The sequence below is a fragment of the Oratosquilla oratoria genome, chromosome 1 (genome assembly GCF_046742065.1).
Source record: "Oratosquilla oratoria isolate Oo_2021 chromosome 1, ASM4674206v1, whole genome shotgun sequence".
Lineage (NCBI taxonomy): Eukaryota > Metazoa > Arthropoda > Malacostraca > Stomatopoda > Squillidae > Oratosquilla > Oratosquilla oratoria.
The window spans coordinates 29,026,262-29,041,261 of NC_134777.1; the positions used below are offsets into that span (position 1 = coordinate 29,026,262).

Genomic DNA, 15,000 nt, shown 5'->3' on the forward strand with positions numbered 1-15,000 from the left:
AAGTGAGTTTTATTCAGTGCTAACACATCTTTCTTCCCTCAAGCATATTGACAGTCTTGTCTCAAGTACTCATCTGTACCACATCCATGCACATTTAATGACCCAATTACAAGGGTTCTGGTTGCAGTCCTCCCAGACCCTCTTAATACCTTAACTTTTAGTAGAAGAATGCAGAGTGGAGGATCCATAGTCTCCTCACTCCATTCCATATAGTTGATTTTTATGACACACATGAAGAGGTAGAGTCATTTAAGTGGTGAAGGACAGGTTCAAGGGAACAGCATAAAGGAGGGACAACAATAGCCAAAACTTACCATCATTCCTATATGGGTAGAGGTTTAACACTTAGACAAATGATGTGTGGCTCTGGTCCATAGGGGCATCCTATAATAGCCCCTAAAGTATTGCCTGCATGTTACCATATTGTGCTGAGCAGCAAATGATTACTGGATTCAGTAAATCTTCAATATATGTGATAAATGTATCATCTCCATCAAAGACTGGTCACAGCTGCTCTAAAGACATAGATAACTAAGACCGAATCAATTAAGTGTAGATCACATGACTGTAAAGTGTGCCACAGAACCAACTAGTTGATGAAAACTATCACTGAAACCAGTTTCAGTTTAGCTGTAAACACACCCACTGTGTCAGGAAACAAGGTTTAATCATATTAAGTTGCATTGCTGTGTGTAGGTCTCTACCTGCAGGCCATATGGAATTCTTGGAATAGTGATGTATAGTGTGTACATAAAAGGCTCAGGGTACTTTTGAGTTGTGGCATGTGTAAAGACTTATACATACATATAGCAACAGCTTTTTCCGCCTTACAAAGGAGGTAACTGAAGTCAAAGGCATAAATCTATTCCCACCCATTTCATTCCCACATACTCCACTCCCATTCACCACCCCTCCCTTCCTGTTTTCTTGGCTCCTCCTGGATTATAGGTCATTCCTGCATCTTGCCCACTGCCATGGGTCAAAAGCAATGTAGCAAGACAGCACATCCACAACAAGGCTTCTTCATTTAATCAGCAAACCCCGCTTTTCTATCCTCTCATGCAGAAAAAGAGAAGATGGGTGAGAAATCCCTTCAGGTTGCATCAAAATATCATTCACACATACTCCCTCACCCCTCTATCCCCCACTCACACACTTCCATGCATCATAGCATCATCCCATATACATCCATTCTCTACTCACCCTTATCTTCTGTCTTCTCCCTTCCTTCCTCAACAGACATTCCCCTCTTTCAGGACTTGTCAATTAAGGTGCACGTTTTCATGCCCATGCTATATCTCCCCAAAATTAAAAATTAGGAGCGCTAAAAACATGCACCTACAAATAATCTAAGTTCAAATTTTGCCCACCTTAATGATGATGTTTACCACAGAATGAGTATTAACATAGTAAAGTTTAAGGGCAAGTACAAAACAACAAAGACAAGACAATTACATAAAAAGGTGGAAACAATTTAACATCTCCCACTTATTAAGGAGATATGTAGGTCTCCTGTAATATTCACATGTTAAAGAAGAAAGGCATCTTTGTTTAGTGTGTCATGATTCAATTCCAACAGTATGAAAAAAGTACTTGCCTAACAGTCAGAGAAAATTTAGATGAGTACTTTTTTGCTCGCCTGCATTTGTGTTTAGGACAAGGACTGCTCTTTTCCAATGGACCTTTTACCCCATCCATCTGTCTCATCCTTGGTTGCCCCCTTATGTTCACTTCCTCCACCTCTGCCTTACACACCTCTTTTACTAATCTTTCTTAAATCATTCTTTCCATGTGTCCAAACTATCCCAATACTCTTTCATCAACCCTATTTCCCAACTCCCTTTCCACCCCTGCTCTCCTCCTCACCTCATTTCTCACTCTATCCAGCCTAGTAACCCCTGTCATACTTCTCAGACATTTCATCTCAAACACATTCAGACTCCTCTCTTCCTCTCTTCTGTTCCATGTTTCTGCCCCATACAGTGCTGTTGGCACAATCATCTTCATACAATCTCCTCTTAACATCCATTCCCAAATGTCTATTTCTCATCACACTTTTTAACCCACCAAGGCATTTACTTGTTTTTCTCAATCTACATTCTACATCCTCCACTCCCACTCCTCCCTTTCCCGCCACATTTGCACCCAAATATCTAAAGCTGTCCACTTCCTCCAGTTTCTCTCCTTTAATACTCACTTCCAGTTTGCTGCCATCCTCTCCCCATGTACATCTCATCACCATTTATCCACATTTATCTTTAACCCCTTCCATACGGTGCTGCACACGTAGGCGTCATGGACTTAGATCTCGGTGGCAGCAGCCAATGCCAGCCGTACGACGTGTCGTAATAATACTCGCATCATAAAATATAGTCACCGCTTATATCGATCATTCTCTCTTCACCCGTGAATTTTGATAACCATAGAAAATGCGATTACAAAAGAATTAGAAAGAATGTCATTATGGAGGGGCGACTACAATAAATATAATCAAGACGCTGATATGGCAGCCTCGCGAATACACTCGCTCCCCATGACGCCTACGTTTGCGGCACCGTATGGAAGGGGTTAACATCCTTCTTTCACACACCTTCCCAAACTCCATCACTAACTTCCTTAATCCCTTCTCTAATCCCACCACAAGTGGAGTGTCATCAGCAAACAACAACTGGCTTATCTCCCAATTTTCTTCATTTTCTTCAACCATCTCCAATCCCTGACCCATTACCCATGCATTTACCTCTCACACTACCCCATCCATGTATAGATTGAACAGCCGAGGTGATATAATACATCCTTGGTGAAGTCCCATCTTTACCTCAAACCCTCCCTCCATTTGTAATTTCAACACAGGCTCTACTACTCTCATAAAAACTATTGACAGCACTTAACAGTTTTCTTCCTATCTATATCTGCAATACTTCCCATAATGTCTTCCTGTCTACCCTGCCATAAGCCTTTTCCAAACATATAAAACCCCCCCAAAACATCCTTACCTTTTCCTAAAGCTTTCTCTCGTATCTGCCTTACTACAAAAATCTGATCCATGCAACCCCTACCTTTTCTAAATCTACACTGTTCTTCACCAATTACTCCCTCAGTTTCTCTCCTGATCCTCAATCAAAACCCTCCATAAGTCTTCCCAACTATACTCAGCAAACTGATCCCTCAGAAACTTCTATACTTACACTTGTACCCTTTTCCCTTGTAAAGCGGAACTATATGTGCACTCTTCTAGTCCTCTGGGACTCTACCCTCTTTTAGACAAACATTAAACAACCTCACCAGCCAGTTCACCATCAGTATACCTCCCTTTCTTAGACACTGTATGACACTCATTTAACCCAGGTGTCTTATCTGCTTTTATTATAAGTTCTCTTATTTATATATGTTTGTTTATTATCAGTAATAAGCAAACTATTTGTTGCAGTTGGCAGATTACCGGTATGGGCGAGAGGAGATGTTAGCACTGTTCACCAAGCAACAAATACCGCCAGATGACATACACAGTCTAGGGTCACTCTACATTAAACAAGCCCAAGACCCACTTGCATTCATCTCAATGAATGAGGAAGAACAGGTATCAATGGAGAACAAAAATGTACTACTTCATTCTTTCAGTAGCCAACTATTGGAAAAATCTTCTATTGGTTTGCAGTTCGTGTTTAATTTTAATCTGTTCTGGTTGGAATTTTGCTGTACAAGAACAGATTTTGTGTATTTAGTGCATTGCTTACATATAAATTTCATTAGCATGATAGAATTGGAAGATTTTTTTGTCAGCATTTATCATGTAGTTATTGGAATTTCCTGTTGTTGTTATTAGTAGTAGTAGTCTAACTCTAAATACCTTCCCTTACAATTGAGGTAGCCAGCCAAGACTATAGTAATAGTAGTAGCAGTAGTAGTAGTAGTAGTAGTAGTAGTATTTAATACTTGTTTCCAGTCAAACTTGCAGTAAGGCTTATGAATGGTATGGATATGTAATTTTTTTAATAATCTTATGATAATGGCATTACTGTAGTATATATTTTGTCTCCTATATACCTCTAATCATGGTATAGGTATAGGTATCAGTAACCTTTAGGTGGGGACAGCTGACTTGGACTTATTTTGGTAGCAGTCAGGTGATCTTGTTTAATTAAAATAGTAATAATAATAGTTTTCTCAAGTTTATCTGCCTGGAAATTTGCAAGTCCACAGTGGCTGGCAATAGTTCTTAGGTCCTGACTATTGTTTGTGTTGTATTAATGTAGTGCTATTTCTGTGTCACTGTCTTAAAGTAGTGTGCAGAGGAAAGCAATCTAGGAGGACTCAAGAAAAGAGGGAGGAAGGGAGGGGTGGTGAATGGGAGTGGAGTGGGTGGGGATGAAATAGATGGGAGTGGATTTATGCCTTTGACTTTGGCTACCTCCCTTGTAAGGGGGAAAGAGCCATTGGTATATATATGTTTGTAAATATATATATATATTCACCCACAATTCACTGTAATTCTAAGCCATCAACGATGAGTAACTTGAGGAGGCATACATGCAGAAATTGATATGTGGTCAAGCTAAGGACTCGAACCTTCACTAGCACGTAACAAGTGATCGTGACTTAGCCCAATGCGTTATCAAGACTTGATATATTTATTTATATATAATACATATATATATATATCTATCTATATATATATATATATATATATATAGATATATATATATATATATATATATATATATATATACACATACATATACCAATGGCTCCCTTACAAGGGTGGTAGCCAAAGTCAAAGGCATAAATCCACTGCCACCCATTTCATATATACATACATATACCAAAGGCATTAAAACCACTCCCACCCATTCCATCCTATCACACTCCACTCCCCTCCACCCTCTTCCCTCTCTCTTAAATTGGCAATTCCTGGATTAAGGGTCATTCTTGCATCTTGTCCACTGCCCTGGTTCAGAAGTAGTGTCGCAAGACACAGCACATCCACAGCAAGGCTGCTTCATGAAATCGGTGACCCCCCCTCTCCGTCCCCTCATGCAGAAAAGGAGAAGACAGGGAGAAATCCCCTTGGGCTGCATCAAATTTTTCTCACACATACTCCTTCACCCCCAGCCCCCACCAATTCCACCTCATGGATCACAACATCATCCATATATAACCATTCTCCATTCACCCCTGTCTTCTGTCCTCTGATGTCCTTCCTCAACAAACACTCCACTCTTCCTCAAAGCCCCTTTTACCCCATCCATCCATCTCATCCTAGTTCGCCCCCTCATGTTCACTCCTTCCGCATCTGCCTTCCACATCTCTTTTACAAGTCTTTCTTTACTCATTCTTTCCATGTTTCCAAACCATCCCAACACTTATATCCACTATATCTCCCAACTCCTCTTACTCCCCCGTTCTCCTCATCACTTCATTTCTCACTCTCCAGCCTAGTAACCCTTATGATACTTCTCAGACACCTCATCTCAAACACATTCAAACTCCTCTCTTCCTCTCTTATATTCAATGTTTCTGCCCCATACAGTGCTGTTGGCACAATCACTCCTTCATACAATCTCCTCTTGGCATCCATTCCCAAATGTCTATTTCTTGTTACATTTTTTAATCCACCAAGGCATTTACTCTCCTCTCTCAATCTACATTTTACCTCCACCTCCACTCCCTTTCCTGCCACATTCACACCCAAGCATCCAAAACTATCTACTTCCTCCAGTGTCTCACCCTTAACCCCTTCCATACGTAGGCGGCATGAGGAGCAAGTGGATACGCGAGGCTGCCATATCGGCGTCTTGATTATATTTATTGTAGTTGCCCCTGCGTAATGACATACTCTCTAAACTGTCTTTAATCACATTTTCTATGGTTATCAAAATTCACGGGTGAAAGAGAGAACGATCGATATAAGCGGTGACTATATTTTATGATGCGAGTATTATTACGACACGTCGTACGGCTGGCAGCGACTGCTGCCCGCGAGATTTAAGGCCCGTACTGAAGAGGTTAATACTCACTTCCAATCTGCTGCCACTTTCACCCCTTGTACATCTCATCACCTTACTTTTACCCACATTTATCTTCAACCTCCTTCTTTCACACACTTTCCCAAACTCTGTCACTAACTTCCTCAATCCCTCCTCTGGTCCTGCTACAAGCACAATGTTTTCCGCAAACAACAGTTGGCTAATCTCCCACTTTTCTCCATTTTCTTTAACCATCTCCAATCCCTGACCCACCACCTTTGCATTTATCTCTCACACCACCCCATCCATGTATAAATTGAACAGCCAGGGTGACATATCACATCCCTGACAAAGTCCCACCTTTACCTCAAACCACTCACTCTCTCCATTTCTAATCCTGACACACACTAAACTACTCTCATAAAACCTCTTGACAGCTCTTAACCCCTTCCATACGGTGCCGCACATGTAGGCGTCATGAGGAGCGAGTGGATTCGCGACACTGCCATATCGGCGTCTTGATTATATTTATTGTAGTCGCCCCTGTGTTTTTACATTCTCCCAAATGTGCCCTGAATCCCATTCTCTGTGGTTTTCAAAATTCGCGGGTGAAAGAGAGAACGATCGATATAAGCGGTGACTATATTTTATGATGCGAGTATTAATACGACACGTCGTACGGCTGGCATTGGCTGCTGCCCGCGAGATTTAAGTCCCGTAGTGAAGTGGTTAAAAGCTTTTCTCCAATCCCATATATATGCAATACCTCCCACAGTGCTTTCCTGTCTACCCTGTCATAAGCCTTTTCCAGATCCATAAAAGCCAAAACAACATCCTTACGTTTTCCTATAGCTTTCTCATATATCTGTCTTACAACAAAAATCTGATGTACACAACCTCTTCCTTTCCTAAACCCACACTGTTCCTCACCAATTACTCCCTCTCTTCCTCTCCTAATCCTCTCAATCAAGACCCTCCCATAAGCCTTCCCAACTACATTTAACATGCTAATCCCTCTGAAACTACTACACTCGCACTTGTCCCTTTTTCCTTGTGAAGTGGAACTATAGAGGCACTCCTCCAGTCCTCCAGCACTCTACCCTCTCTTAAACATACATATACCAAGGCTTTTTCCCCCTTACAAAGGAGGTAGCCAAAAAGGAAAAGGCATAAAATCATTCCCACCCATTCCATCCCTGAATACACTCCAAACCCTCCACCCTCCCTCTTATCTTAGCAACTCCTGGATGACGGGTCATCCCTGCACCTTGTCCACTGCCCTGGGTCAGAAGCAGTGTTGCAAGACACAGCACATCCACAGCAAGGCTGCTTCATTAAATCGGCGACCCCCCCCCTCTCCGTCCCCCCATGCATAAAAGGAGAAGACGGGGAGAAATCCCTTCGGGTTGCATCAAATTTTGCTCACACACACTACCTCACCCTCCATCCCACCACCCATTCCACCTCATGCATCACAACATCATCCACATACAACCATTCTCCATTCACCCCTGTCTTCTGTCCTCTCCCGTCCTTCCTCAACAGACATTCCCCTCTTCCCCAAAGCCCCCTTCACCCCATCCATCCACCTCATCCTAGGACGTCCCCTCATGTTCACTTCCTCCACATCTGCCTTCCATACCTCTTTTACTAGTCTTTCTTCTCTCATTCTTTCCATGTGTCCAAACCATCCTAATACTCTTTCATCAACCCTATCTCCCAACTCCCTTTCCACCCCTGTTCTCCTCCTCACCTCATTTCTCACTCTAGCCTAGTAACCCCCGTCATACTTCTCAGACACTTCATCTCAAACACATTCAAACTCCTCTCTTCCTCTCATGTTCCATGTTTCTGCCCCATACAGTGCTTTTGGCACAATCACTCCTTCATGCAGTCTCCTCTTAGCATCCATTCCCAAATGTCTATTCCTCATTACACTCTTTAACCCACCAAGGCATTTACTCGCTTCTCTCAATCTACATTCTACCTCCACCTTCACTCCACCTTTTCCTGCCACATTTGCACCCAAGTATCTAAAACTATCCACTTCCTCCAGTCGCTCTCCCTTAATGCTCACTTCCAGTCTACTGCCACTTTCACCTCTTGTACATCTCATCACCTTACTTTTACCCACATTTAGCTTTCTACTATCACATACAGGTACGCCTCGTTTAACGACGACAATTGGGACCAGCGTGCCGTCGTTAACCGAATTGGTCGTTAAGCGAAAGTGTATACATATACGTACATGTACTGTATGTACAATGTCCAGCAATACATGTATCTTTATTTTTGTGTATTTTCCCTCTTTTATACAGTACATTAAAGCTTTATTTACTGTTTATTTACGGTGGTTAGGTTCCTAAAATTACCGTATATGACCAAATCCGCGTATACTGACATTCCATATTGAATACCGGGGTATTTTTTTAGTTTCGACCATGGGCGCAATATAGCAATAGAAAAATAATTATTAATTTTGTAAATTAAAATATATCAACGAAATATGCAATTTTGTGGGCGGAAATGAAAGTAAAAAATACCTTGCTACAAGAAAATATGCTAATGAACGAAGTCGGTAGCATAGGCTCGGGACGCCATCTTGTTGTCTGCCAACGTCTCTCACGACGTCAACAACGAGGACGAGCCGGATGACATTTAATTTGCAGGTAATGATTTATTAAACACAGGTTAGGTTAGTTTAGTTTAGGTTAGACGAATTAATTTATCATTCTTTCATTTCTTCGACATCGGCATCTATCATAACAAACATGGTGTACCATTCGTCCGACATGACTTCGTTACTTACGAAATTTGTTTTAGCATTTTTTTTTTCATTTCCGCTCACAAAATTGCATATTACGTTGATACATTATAATTTACAAAATTAATAATTAATTTTCTATTATATTGCGCCCATGGTCGAAACTAAACATTTACCACTACCGGTATACACTGTACCCCGGGTAGTTTTTGCAGCTTGCAGGATGGTAATGTAGACCTAAGCTTCAGAACACTTTACCTCACAGCTAATATCCACCGTACAAGTTCATTTATAACATCATACAAATTTGCCTCAGCCAACTTAATTATCGTACACGACGTCGTAACTTCGGGAGATTTACGTTAAACGACGTCATAAAGCCTGTCGTTACTCCGAGTTGTCGTTGACCGAGTAGGTTAAACGAGGAGTACCTGTACTCTCCCAAACTCTGTCACCAACTTCCTCAATCCCTCCTCCGATCCTGCCACAAGTGCAGTGTCGTCCGCAAACAACAGCTGGCTCACCTCCCACTTTTCTCCATTTTCTTTAACCATCTCTAATCCCTGACCCGCTACCCTTGCATTTACCTCTCGCACTACCTCATCCATGTACAAGTTGAACAGCCAGGGCGACATAACGCATCCCTGACGAAGTCCCACCTTTACCTCGAACCACTCACTCTCTCCATTTCTAATCCTGACACAAGCTCTACTACTCTCATAAAAACTCTTGACAGCTCTTAGAAGCTTTCCTCCTATCCCGTATATCTGCATAACCTCCCACAGTGCCTTTCTGTCTACCCTATCGTAAGCCTTTTCCAGATCCATAAAAGCCCAAAAAACATCCTTCCCCTTTCCTATAGCTTTCTCACATATCAGTCATACCACAAAGATCTGATGAACACAACCTCTACCCGTCCTAAATCCACACTGTTCCTCACCAATTACTCTCTGTTCCTCTCCTAATCCTCTCAATCAAGATCCTCCCATAAGCCTTCCCAACTACACTTAACAAGCTAATCCCTCTGAAACTACTACATTCACACCTGTCCCCTTTTCCCTTGTAAAGTGGAACTGTACAGGCATTCCTCCAGTCCTCCGGCACTCTACCCTCTCTCCAGCAAACATTAAATAATCTCACCAGCCAGTCCACTATCACTGTACCTCCTTTTTTTTTTTAGACATTCTGCATGGCATCCATCCAGACCAGGTGCCTTACCTGCTTTCATCATCTTAACAACTGGCTTCACCTCATCCTTCCTTATTTCTCCTCCATTCTCCTCACTCATCACGGTCATTTTCTTAGCATTTCCCACTGCAACTATCTTTCCCTCCCTATCTTCCTTCACATTTAGCAACTCCCTAAAATATTCTGCCCATCTTCCCCTTACTGCCTTCTCTTCCATTATCATCTCTCCATCTGCACCTTTTACCTTTTCTTCTCTACTTGATTCGCCTCCTCTTCCTCTCTTAATTTCTTTCCAAAACATCTTTTTATTACTTTCAAAATTTTCTGTCATACTCTTACCTCATTTCACATCTGCTCTCCTCTTTGCCTCCTTTACCTTTTGCTTTACTTCTCTTTTCTTTTCTTTTCTTGGTACCTCTCATATGATTCCCTCATCCTATTTTGTAACCAATCTGTGAAAGGTCACTTCTTCTCTTCTACAACCTTCTTTGTTTCCTCATCCCACCATTCATTACCCTTCCTTCTATTTCCTCCTGTCCTTCTTGTTCCACACACCATCCTTGCACACTTTGTGACTCCCTCCTTGAACCATCCCCATTCTTCCTCCACACCTAGCTCTACTCTATCCTTCACTCCCTCCCACTCCTTCAGCTTCTTCTTGTACTCCTTTTCCTTTTCATTTAAAGAGTTCACTCTAAGCACCTCCCTACCTTTTGTCCCTTTCCTCTTTCTCCATCTATCCTCCACTCTCAACTTACCTTCCACCAAAAAATGATCTGATATTCCCCCACCCTCTCCCCTTAGCACATGTACATCCTTAACTCTTCCTATCATAATCCTATTTACCACTACATAATCCATTAACGCTCTACCACCCTTCCATCCACCACCCTCTCCCATGTGTACTTATGCTTGACTTTCTTCCGAAACACTGTATTTACTATCATCAACTCTCTTTCTAGACACATTTCCACCATCAACTCTCCACTACGATTCTTTCCTGGAACTCCACATTTCCCAACCACTCCATCAATTGGACCATTTCCTCCCCTAGCATTAAGGTCTCCCAATACTATTACATTGACATTTCTCCCTAAATCCTCTATGCACTCATTTAGATCTATCCAAAAAGCCTCCCTTTCTTCTACACTCTTCTCACTGCTAGGCCCATATGCACTTACAAAGACCCACATCTCCTTTCCCAGTTTCACCTTCATCCACATTATCCTTGAGGAAACCTCCTTCCACTCCACTACACGTTTACCTATCTCTTCACTTACTAGAATAGCCACCCCTTCCCTCCCTCGCCCTCTCTTCACTCCTGATAACCTCCCACTTACACTCCCAAACTTACACTCACCCTTCCCTTTCAACTTAATTTCACTCAAAGCCAACACATCCATCTTTCTTCTCACAATCATACTACCTATCTCTTCCCTTTTACTCTCATCTGTACCACATCCACGCACATTAAAAGACCCAAACCTTAGGGTGCTGGTCGGAAAACTCCCAGACCCTCTTATGCCTTTACTTTTTCTTTTAGGAATGTCCCCTGTGGGGCTACAAGGAGAAGGATGCCTAGTCCCAATCCCCGTCCCTTTCTTCTCGCCTCTTACGATCCAAGTGGAAATACTTGGTGGCAGTATTCTTAAACAAATATTAAATAACCTCACGAGCCAGTCCATCATCACTAGCTCCTTTTTGCAGACATTCTGCATGACATCCATCCAGACCAGGTACCTTACCTGCTCTTATCATCTTAACTGCCTTCACTTCATCCTTCCTTATTCTCCTCTATTTTCCTCACTCATCAAGGTCATTTTCTTAGCATTTACCACTGCAACTACCTTTCCCTCCCTATCCTCCTTCACATTTAGCAACTCCCTAAAATACTCTGCCCACCTTCTGCTTACTGCCTTCTTTCCATTATCGTCTCTCCATGTGCACATTTTACCTTTTCTTCTCTACTTGATTCGCCTCCTTTTTCTCTCTTAATTTCTTTCCAAAACATCTTTTTATTACTTTCAATTTTTTTTGTCATACTCTTGCCCCATTTCATATTTGCTCTCCTCCTTGCCTCCTTTATCATATGCTTTACTTCTCTTTTCTTTGTATCTCTCATATGATTCCCTCGTCCTATTTTGTAACCAATCTGTGAAAGCTCGCTTCTTATCTACAACCTTCTTTGTTTCCTCATCCCACCACTCACTACCCTTCCTTCCATTTCCTCCCATCCTCCTTGTTCCACACACCATCTTTGCACACCTTATGACTCCCTCCTTGAACCATCCCCATTCCTCCTTCACTCCCTCCCACTCCTCTCTCAGCTTCTTCTTGTACTCCTTTTCTTTCTGTAATTTTTACCCATGTGCATAACCTTGCATTTACTTGTGTTAAATTTCATTAGCCACTTTTCACACCATTGCTGTAATTTACCTAAATCTTCATGAATAATTGATTTAAGTGATCATTTGCCATTCTGAACAATTTTGTATCATCAGCAAATTTGTAGACAATAGATTTTAGTCCTTAGTCTTTATCATTTATATATTCTATGAATAGAAATGAAGCTCGCTGACTGAGCAGGTTAGGGTGTTGTTACTTGCGGTGAAGGTCGAGGGGATGGCGGTTTGAATCCCGCCACTGATGAAGTTGAACCAAGGGCATGGTTCATTAAATTCCACACTACAAAGTCCAATGTAAGGGGCACTGTCGTAGCCTTCCGATGGGAGGAGTTTGTGAAGTTAAACCATATCATCAATAGAAATGGTCCAAGAATGGAACCCTGAGGAACTCCATTCATAAAATTTTTCCATCTAGAAGTTTTGCCAATAGAACAACTCTCTGTTTTTGATCATTCAACCAATTTCTAGTCCAACTTAATAGGCTACCACTTATTCCATGTGAAGCTAATTTAGTAAGTAGTCTTTCATGGGGATACTTTTGCAAAGTCTAAATACATTAAATCTACATTGTTTCTTTTGTCATAATTCAAGATGACTGTGTCATTCATAGAGTTCGAGTCAGTCAGTCACACAAGAACGTTTGTCTGAATCCATGCTGGCTATCATTTATCAAACAGTTACTTTCTAACTGATGTTCGATAGCATCGCTGATGATAGTTTCCATCATTTTTCCTATGATTGAAATCAAACTTATAGGCCTATAGTTATTTGGCTTCTTTTTGTCACCTTTTTTGAATATGGGAGTAACGTTAGCTAGCTTCCATTCTCTTGGGACATCTCCGGATATGATGGATTTCTTGAAAATAATTTCTAATGGAACAACAATCTCATTTTTCATTTCCATTAAGGTTCTTGGATGCCAACTGTCAGGTCCTGCTGTTTTATTAACTTTGAGTTTCTCTATACACCTTTTAATTTTTTCTTTTGTCATATTTACCGTAGTAAGTTTATGCTAGACTTTTCACAGGTTTCAGTTTGTAGTTCACTCTGAGGTGTTTCATTTATGAATACTGAACTAAAATAGTTGTTTAAAATATCACACATTCCTTTGTTTGAATACTCAAGTTGACCGTCAGCAGACAATAGTGGGCCAATGTGATTCCTAACAACCTTTTTATATCTAATGTAGCTATAGAATTCTTTGGGATTTTCTTTGGATTTATCAGTGGTATTAATTTCATATTGTCGTTTTTGTTTTTTTATTGTCCTTTTTATATCATCATCATCAATCATCAGTCATCAATCATTAAACTTGGGGAAAACCTGCCTGGCATTATCATGGGTAATGCTGGTATCCAATGGGATATTTTTTTCCTACAGTCACTGATCCAAAATGCTTACAATGGCCTTATTGCTGGTAATTATAGATGTAGAAAGGGTAGGTAAGTACATCCATAAATTGCTTGAATGCCCAAATAATAATTGTGTAAGAAAGGTGCATCCTTGCTCTCTGGCTTGTTTTATATGTATTGAATTACATTGTAGTAGTATGTGTGTGTGTATATTTATATGTTTGTGTGTTTTACATTATTGAGTCCAGCTGACCATTTGCAACAGTTTGTTTGTTCGGCATGTAAATTTAACTTTGATTTGTTGTTGAGAACAGAGGTTCTAATGGCTGTTCCATATATTTACTTTTATGAAACTTACTAAGAACTAACAGGAGCATAACAATAATAAAACTCTTCTTTTTTTAACAGCGTATGTGGCAACGTGGGGTCAACAGTGATGCAGTCCTACGCCTGTCGGGACGACCCATTGTAAATGGAGTGGGTCGCGGGCGTGGCGGCAGCGTGGATCGCGGCCGGGGGAGAGGCAGAGGGGCAGGGGTTTACTATAGCAGGGGTCTCAGCTATGAGGATGAGGCTGAGACAAGGGGCCCAAGGGAAGGTGGACCACCTGGCATTGGAGGGCTTAGGTGAGGTTTTATCGAGGGTCCTAAATTCTGGATAGAATGGCATATAAATCCATGTGTTAGTGTGATAATTTGCATTGATTTTATATTGTTGGTTTATTAAGACTGGTTTTATCTTGTTCCACAGAAGTAAACCATTTGAAAGGTCACAGAGTGTACATGAGCAGCGAGGCTGGGGGGAAAGAGGGGGAGCAGTGGGCCCAGCCATTGGTCAGGGTGGTGGTGGGGGGCTAGAGGAACGCAGTAATGGGGCTGCTTCTCCACGCAAAGAGCAGGGCAGGGCTTCCACAGAAAACTGGCGGTCGCGTGGCGGAGACATCCAGGAGGAAGGGGATCGCTGGAGGGGCATAGGCAGGGGTAAGGAATGGGGTAAGCTTGGGACTGTTATTGATATAATGAAGGCCATCACTCTATATTGAAATTAAGAGTTGGAATGTTGCTTTAAATATATGATTTTTGATTTCTGTAAGGAGGTAGCCGAGGTTGGCGTGAGCGTGAAAACGGAGATGGAGAATGGGATGACCTTGGAGTGAAGCCATCCAAAAGAAACGGGTCCTCAGCTCGTCCTTGGGATGGTGACAAGGAGAATCATCTTCGCAAGTCATGGGAGGAGGACAACCTACCAGAATGGTTAGCATTTTTGAGTGTGTTAGATATTAGTTTGATTTAATTAATGATTGACCATGATTGATTGATCTAATA

At 41.6% G+C, this 15,000-nt stretch overlaps 1 protein-coding gene across 10 annotated transcripts in view; it reads left to right on the forward strand.

Moving 5' to 3' along the window:
- Nucleotides 1-15,000, forward strand: part of Gyf (GIGYF family protein Gyf) — a 136,353-nt gene that overhangs the window by 22,197 nt on the left and 99,156 nt on the right. For all 10 annotated transcript variants that reach the window (XR_012967115.1, XM_076197376.1, XM_076197351.1 and 7 more), the window contains exons 3-6: nucleotides 3,431-3,580; nucleotides 14,084-14,301; nucleotides 14,426-14,655; nucleotides 14,769-14,928. Coding sequence is in view for 9 of the 10 variants with exons in the window: in XM_076197376.1 (XP_076053491.1) it covers nucleotides 3,431-3,580; nucleotides 14,084-14,301; nucleotides 14,426-14,655; nucleotides 14,769-14,928 (758 nt within the window). In the remaining variant the exon portion in view is untranslated. The remainder of the gene's footprint in view (nucleotides 1-3,430; nucleotides 3,581-14,083; nucleotides 14,302-14,425; nucleotides 14,656-14,768; nucleotides 14,929-15,000) is intronic.